Source organism: Phyllostomus discolor, chromosome 9, assembly GCF_004126475.2.
Source record: "Phyllostomus discolor isolate MPI-MPIP mPhyDis1 chromosome 9, mPhyDis1.pri.v3, whole genome shotgun sequence".
In the NCBI taxonomy this organism is placed as follows: domain Eukaryota; kingdom Metazoa; phylum Chordata; class Mammalia; order Chiroptera; family Phyllostomidae; genus Phyllostomus; species Phyllostomus discolor.
Genome location: NC_040911.2, coordinates 93,586,940 through 93,595,181, shown reverse-complemented (window position 1 = coordinate 93,595,181; position 8,242 = coordinate 93,586,940). Strand labels below are relative to the sequence as shown.

The following is an 8,242-nucleotide window of genomic DNA, read 5'->3' as shown; positions in this document are numbered from 1 at the left end:
GTTGGGGTACATGCAAGAGGCAACCGATTGATATTTCTCTCTGATATCAATGTTACTCTCTCTCCTCCTTCTTTTCTCTGTCAAATCAATAAAGATATTTTCAATTTAAAAGAACAAAGAAATCAGAGAAAACCTTCAAACAAAATTTTCTGAAACACATCCCGTGGAAAACTCTCTGCTTGAGGTGGTGTGAGGTGCTAAGGAGCAAACACTGCGCTCAGAAAACACGGAATTAAACCAAGGGACACTGGCCGCCTCGCCTTCTTAGGACTTCTTGGGTCACGCTGACAGACACGGGGACTCCCCAGGGGGGCCGTGCAGGCTCTGGCTGCCACAGCTGTGGGGGAACCCATCGCTGTCATTGAAGCCACACAGAGTGACTGCAGTTCCCACAGTGGCTTTGTAGGACTCGGGGTGCAAGGAACGACCCCTGGGAAAAACAGGCGTCATGTAATAAACACACACAAACAGAAACGACATTTAATTCAAACATCTGGAAGGAAACGGTTGAAACTGACGACGTCCTTGGCCACAAGGAAAACCTCAGCGGCACGAACAAGCAATCTTTCCCGGGCCACGGTGTCTGACCACAATGCCATAAAAGCAGGAATTAGAAACCAAAGAATAAACAAAACAAAAAAAATTAAATCACTGGGAAATTTATCCCTAAATAACTCAAGTCAAAGAGGGGAAAAAGAAAACTGCAATTACTGGCCATTTGGAACATAATGACAATTGGAACTGCGCGCTGCAAAATTCATGGAACGGAACCAAAGCACTCCCCGGGGCTCTGCGCATTTCTGTCGTTAACCAGGAAGGCTGGGAGTGACTCCCGCGTCCCGCTCTGGAAGCTGGAAAACGAGCCACACGATCAACCCGGGGAGAGAATTACAAGTAAAGGTAAAAATTAATAAAGTGGAAAATAAAGGACTCAATAGAAAGGGTCCATCTAAGCACTGGGTACTTGTAACCGCTGTAAGATACCTAGACTTGTAAAGGCCCCATAAAGGGAGGGAACGGGAAGCGAATGAGCCAGCGAGAGGAGGAGCACAAAAACACACCAGGAAAGTCAAGGAAATTCCACCAGAGACGCAGAGAAGGGCGTTCAGATTAAAGGAGAACCCTGAACGCTTCCGGCGCGCTAGTTACTTGGGGTGTTCGGTGGAGAGCAACTCTGTTGTCGTCACTCTGGCTGCCGTGACCGAGTGCCACACGCTGGGCGTCTGCAACAGCAGAAGCTCATTTTCTCACAGATCTGAAGGCTGGGAGTCCAAGGTCAAGGTGCTGTCAGGATTGCTTTGGGGTGGGACCTGTCTTCCCTACTTGCAGATGGCCCCCTTCTCATATCCTCTCGTGGCCTTCCCTCTGTGCTCCCGGGGACAGAGAGAGATCTCTGTGTCTCTTCCTCTTCTCATAAGGACACCTGTCCAATTATTATATGGCGGCCCCACCCTTACAGCCTCATTTAATCTTATTTACTTCCTAACCACCTCTCCAAATACGTCACAATGGGGTTAGGACTTCAGCATATGAATTGTGGGGGGCGAGGGGCACAATTCATTCCATAACAGCATATTTTTCTAGAAAAACAGGAATTGCCAAGACAGGCAGAAAACCATGAAACCAACTTGAAAACGGACCTAGAACTAATATTTCCCAAAAGGATGGGGGGGGCGGGGGAGGAGATCAGAGAGTTTAGTGAAAAAGTTCTTTCAGGCTTTCAAAGAATGTTTCTAGGCTCCTTAAACCATCCAGAAAACAGAAAAAAAAAAAAATAGAATGCATCCCGATTCATTTTCAAATCCACCATGGCTGTGACACACAAGCTTGACAAACGTCACCAAATGTTAAGATGCTTGGCATCTTAGCAAGATCTCATGGTCCCCATGGATGAGCTCTGCACAGAGACCCGGCACCTTTTCAAAATAAGAGCCTCAAATCGCAGGGCAGCTGGAGCCCCAGTGGGCGGAGACCAGGGCAGCCTTGAACATGAAGCGGCCTGTAGAGGGCAGTGTGGGGAAGCCGGGGACCAGAACTCAAGTGCTCAGAGGGGCCACGGAGGCTGGCCACACCTGTCAGCTGCACATGCAAGGAGACACTAGAGACCAGAAGTGGGGTGGACACCCCTCCCCAGGGCCCCCCACACGTACTGCATGAGGTCGGCGTGCTTGGGGTCACCTTCCATCGTGGAGGACAGTCCCAGAGCCTGGGGTGTGGCTGACTACACCTGCTAAAGGCTGGGAGGAGCCAGGTCAGCTCTGCTCAATGTGAGAAACCTAATGGCGCACCTCCTGGGGAGGCAGGCAGCTCCCTGTCACTGCAGGACCGTCCTGTGGGGCTGCTCTGGAGGGGACACCAGCTCTGGGACAGAAGCTGGCCTCAATGTCAGAAGTCTCTCCACACCTGAAGGATGCAGACTCACAGTGGCTCTCATCTGCCAACGGCTCCATCCTCACTCATCCTGACGACTGCAACGTGGCTGGCCAGGACACACTGTCTCTCATGTCCAGAAAACATCATTTTCACATCCTCTGTGACCTTCTCCCCTCTGTGCCTGCATCACCATCTTTCAGCAGCATCTCTCGAGATGATCAGTGTTGCGGGTAGGGGGTGCAGAATGTGAGCAGAGAGCGGACCTGACCTCGCTTGCAATATTAGCCATGCCCGCACGGACAGGTTTGTCTGCATCCCTCTCTCCCCTCGTGTTGCCATGGTGAGCGACCTGTCATGTTCCAGTCTTGGAGCAGATACTGGGAGAAGGCTGCAGGCTTGAGGACCGTTCAAGACATCCATTAGAAGCATTAGCAAGCCCGGCCTTCCCTCTCTCCATAATGGGCTGAATGCTGGCCTGTCACGCTAATGGGTGCTTGGCTGCCCAGAAGCCGACTACGGCCAACGCCTGCCCTTCCTACGTGGATTTTAATGACAGATGAAGGGCTGTCGTTACTGTCCCCGTTCACAGGCTCTTACCAATGCCTGAATTACCGAGCCTGCGCCAGCCCTGGTCGTGGGCACGAAAAAAGGGTGTGGGGCTGGAATCTAAAAAGCACCATCGGTGTCGTCAACAAGCACGGCCCTGGGCTTTGAGTAAGAGCAGACGCCAAGCCATTGGTCCCTCCTGGGAGGGCCTATGTCAGTCAGTTTCTCCGACGCTGGATCACAGCCTCGGGGAAATCAAGCTCTCGGTCACATCAACGGTGGGGAAGTTACAATTCACTAAGGTCATCTCCTCAGCAAAGCAGAGCCAGAGCCAGCCGGAGGCAGGGGGTTTATAAAGTGAATGTGATCCCGGGGACCCCTCATTCCTCACAGGAGACAGCTTGGTTGGAGCCATGAGGATCGCCACCAGTCCAGAGTGGGGTCCTGCCAGAGCTCAGGGAGCCCCAGTGAGTACTGACCAAGCCATGTCCCCCCCACTTTGGGTTTTCCCCCTCAAGGAGGAGGGACTACCTTGTACTTGTGCAGAAGAGGAAGATGAGTGCTGGGGACCAAGGGGACGGGCTGGGGACGTTCTTAGGGCACCTGGCAAAGTTCCTATCCTCCTCCTTGTGCACACAAGATAGGACTGTACTTCCTTGACCCCTGAAGTTAGACATGGCCGTGAGGCTCACTTTGGACACTGCACTGTCAGCGGAAGTGAAAGGTATTATTTCCGGGGAAGGTAGAGGAGAAGGGAAGAGGCAGTGTCTGAAGAGATGATGGCTGAGTGTTCTCCAAGACTAACTGGAGACACTAACTAATGCACAGATTCAAGAGGTCTAACGAGGAAATGAAACAAAACTCACGGTTCAACATCAGAGGGACACCATAGGAAAACCAAAGGTAAAGAAAAATTCTTGAGGCCCTGGCTGGCATAGCTCAGTGGATTGAGCTCGGGCTGCAAACCAAAGTGTCGCAGGTTCGATTCCCAGTCAGGGCACATGCCTAGGTTGCAGGCCATGACCCCCAGCAACCGCACATTGATGTTTCTCTCTCTCTCTCTTTCTCCCTCCCTTCCCTCTCTAAAAATAAATAAATAAAATCTTAAAAAAAAAAGCTTTAGAGTTTAAAAAAAAATTCTTAAGGCAGATCCACAAAGAGACATGGGTTGCCTTCTGAAGAAGTCAGCTGTCGGTGGAGTTCTAGCTTCTCGGCCACAGGGTGGAGGTGAGCAGAGACTGGACTCGGCTTCGATGTGAAGAAAGAAAACACAGCTATGCTTACCAAAAAATATCGTTTAAGAACCGGGTGGAATAAGGACGTTTTCAGACAGACAAAACCAAGACAGTAGAACGTCAAGAGGAAAGTCTAAAAGGTAAACTTCCAGCAGAGACGGCATGCCCCCACTGGTAGGTCTGAGCCCCAAGGTGGGTGGGCAGACATGGAGGAGGAGAGAAAACCCGCGTTGATGATGGAACATGACAACAGCAACAGTCTTCTCACGTTTCTAAAACTGAGGCTACAGATACAGGCCGGGCAAAAGCAGGCTTTACAGTTGTGCGTTTCGGAGCACAGTTCATTCACCCTGGTGTTACTATTGATGAGTCACTGTGTTCTTTGCCATATAAACTACCAAGCCACGGGAGCCCGCCGCTGCCCAGTGCAGTCACATCGGTCAGGAGGGGCAAACGAGGACCCAGCCCTGCCTTACTCAGGCAGAGGGCACAAGCACTGTTACCAACTTTAAATCCTGAGAGGTTGTCTATGAATGTTTTAACTGGCAGAGTCACTACCCAATGGTAAGTGTATAACTTACAAAATAGTAGGAAAATGTCAAAAAATATTTTTAAACTGTCTATGTAAAGTAAGGAAAGAAAGGAGAAAACAAGCCAAAGAGTAGCACAAAAGAAGCATAAAATAAGATAGTTGATTTAAACCCAACTATATCAGGAATTATGTGAAATATTTAAGTTTAAAGACAGATAAATGACAACGGATGTCTTGACCTTAAACGGCAGCTGCCCCAAAGCCCCCCCACCCCCCGAGAGTGCTGGGCAAGCAGCCTTCCCCTGGCAACACGGGCTGCCCATTGTGACCACCTGGATGGCCCCTTGACATCACGCACTGTGACGCTCAGAACCACGGGGGGTGGGGCGGCGGCACACACCTGCTCCACCTCCCTGCAGGGCTGTGCGGTTTCTGACTCCGCCGTCGAGGGTTCGTTGGGCTCACGTGCCATTTGGTGCCTCTGCCCGCTGTGCAGCTGCTCCTGGCAGCCCCTCGGCCCTTTCCTAACCCACCTTCTGTGGCCCCTGGGAGCAGGGAACTCGAGTTAAGAGCTTTGCCCACAGAGTCCCCAGGGCCAGTGCCAGGCAGAGGACAGGCCCATCCGTGTGGCCAAAGGACTCTTCCCTGAGGAGTGTTTCATTCTGACTCTGGGTGGCGAGCTGCTCTGCTTCCAGAGAAACTGGTCATGGAGCCAGAAGCCTCAGAAACTTGCCCTTACGACCCTCACCACCGTGTCCCACTCAGCAGATTCCAGTACCACCTGGCGTCGTGCAGGAAAAAGAACCCCAAGAAAGCCAAAAAGATGGCTGGCTGCAAATACAATGCCTGCCACGTGGTCCCCATCAAAAAGCTGGAGGAGCACGAGGCAGCCTGTGCCGACAGGAGCCCAGCGGAGGAAGAACACAGCTGGAGCCCTCGGAAAGTCAGCTTTCCAAGTCCAGAGCAGAATGGGAGCGCCCCTCCTGAGTCCCTCTGGGTCCCCAACCCCGATGTCTGGAACGTCGATGACACTAGCAGCCATCCTGTGTTTGTCCTTAAGGCTTTTGTTCCCCAAAAGCTTGTTTGTGGAAGAGAGGACCACCTGCCCCAGCCATGACCACCCCCAGAAGATCCTCCAGCCAGCAGCAGAAAGGAGACACTGGCCTCTTACGTGCACAAAAGGAGATGCAACTCACCAGAATAAAAGGCATGCAAAGCAAACTACACTGGGATTTCCTTTTCTTTCCACTTAAGCAGATTGGTAAAGATCAAAAGGCTTAAGAACATTCTGCTGGCACAGATGGGCAAACGATCACTTTTATAACATTGGTGAGGTTAGTTGGTAAACTTCCCTGGAGCATAATTTGACCGGAGCTCTCAGAATAACCGGTGCACCGTGCTTTGCTGGAGCACTCCCGCTGCTAGGAGTTCAGCCTGCAAATATATGCACGCTTGTGGAACGTGAGGTAAGCATAAGGTTATTCGTTGCAGCATTCTTTGGAGCAACAAAAGGTCAGAAATGACCTAAACACCCAGCAGGAGGGCTGGGGAAATGAAGGATGGCATGGCCATAAAATAGAAGAGCTTGCTGTCCCAAGGAAGAGTGGGGGGGGGGGGGGGGGGCTCCTTCTGTACAAACACGAAAAGGCTAAGGCACATTGTTTCACTCAGAGGCCAGCAGACATTTCCTCTAAAGGGCCAGAGAAGAACTATTTCAGGCTTCGTGAGCCATGCCGTCTCTGTCACAAGCCTTCCGCTCTGCTCTGGTAGCACGAAAGCAGCCACGACGAATGGACATGAATGTGCAACTCAAGAACACTTCAGAAGCTGGTGACAGACTGAATTGGGCCTGTGGGCCTGTGGGTCATAGTTTGCCAAGCCTGGTTGAACTGGTAAAGGCCAAGTCCAGAACACTCCCATATCATGCTGCCGTTTTTGGACCGTGGTGGGAGAGGACACGTAGAGGTGCGTGCTTGTATCCGCACACGGTTCCTCCTTGAGGAGACACGCAAAGCCTGAAGCTTGCCATCTGAGCCCTTACGGAGAGTGCTGGGCTTCTCACTCACCGCGGGCGGTGGGCCTCCCCCGGGGGGAAGGGACTGAGGTGACTGCGGGTCAACGGGGGGGGAAGCACTTGCTATTCCAGGCCCTTCAGTGCCATTTACATGTGAATGAATGCAAGTGAATGCATGTGAATGCAGTATCTGGTCAAAAAATTAAATTGCCTATTTTTTAGCCCTGGCCAGGTAGCAGGGGTTGGAGCAGTGTCCCGATATGACAGGGTTGCAGGTTCAATCCCCAGTCAGGGCACATACAGGAATCAACCAGTGAGTGTGTAAATAAGTGGAACAACACATCAGTGTTTCTCTCTCTCCCTCTCTCCCCTTCCTCTCTAAAGTTAATCAGTACATTTTTTAAATAAAATACCTATTTTTAAACAACGGCAAAAGACTTACATCTTGAAAGTTCTATCAGGAGGAAATCTTAACTGCTAAGCTTTGTATAAAGTAATCATAACTTGGTCACCCCTGACCCCTTCAACTGATTCTCCAAAGGATTAGGAATTTCTTCTTGAGGACTTCCGGCCAAGATGGAGGTTTAGGTAGACACATTGTGCCTCCTTGCACAACCAAAATAAGGACAACCACCAATATAAAAAGAACCAGCACTGACAGAAAATTGAACTGTATGGAAGTCCAACAACCTAGAAGTTAAAGAAGAAACATTCACCCAGACCCATATGAGGGGCAGAGTTGGGCAGCCAGGCAGAGAGGACTCGTGGTGAGGCGGTGGATTGCATGCAGACCAGGCGGTCCCACATTCACGTGCAGAAAAACCAGGAGGAACAACTGGGGAGTGAGACAGACCGCACAACCCAGGGTTCCAGCACCGGGAAATAAGGCCTCAGACCTCTGGTTGAAAACACCTGTGGGGGTTGAGGCAGCAGCAGGAGAAACTCCCAGCCTCACAGGAGAGTTCCTTGGAGAGACCCACAGAGTCCTAGAATGTACACAAGCCAGACCACCTAGGAGTCAACACCAGAAAGGCCCGCTTTGCTTGTGGGTAGCAGGGGAAGTGACTGAAATCTGGCAGAGAGAAGAGCAAGTGCCATTGTTCCCTCTTGGACCCCTCCCCCACATACAGCATCACAACCCAGAGTCACAACCCAGCAACTGGGTTGCCTGGCCCTGGTGAACACCTAAGGCTCCGCCCCTCATACGTAACAGGAGCACCAAGGCAAAAAAAAAAAAAAAAAAGGCCCAAATGAAAGAACAGATCAAAGATACAGAAAAAATACAACTAAGTGACAAACAGATGGGCAACCATCACATGCAGAGTTCAAAGCACTAGTGATCAGGATGCTCCAGGAACTCACTGGGCACTTCAACAGCATCAAAGAGACCCAGGTGTAATGAAGGTCGCATTATGTGAAATAAAGAAACATCTACAGGGAACCAACAGTGATGGGAAGGAAACCAGGACTCAAATCAATGGTTTGGAGCAGAAGGAAGAAAGAAACATTGAACCAGAACAGAACGAAGAAACAAGAATTCAA

General features: G+C 50.8%; 1 protein-coding gene across 1 annotated transcript; it reads left to right on the top strand.

Moving 5' to 3' along the window:
- Window positions 1-5,292: 5,292 nt before the first annotated feature.
- GTSF1L (gametocyte specific factor 1 like) lies at window positions 5,293-5,803 on the top strand. Its single transcript, XM_028523722.2, has one exon. The coding sequence runs from the start codon at window positions 5,393-5,395 to the stop codon at window positions 5,801-5,803; it is 411 nt and encodes a 136-aa protein (XP_028379523.1). The 5' UTR covers window positions 5,293-5,392.
- The last annotated feature ends 2,439 nt before the right edge of the window (window positions 5,804-8,242 follow it).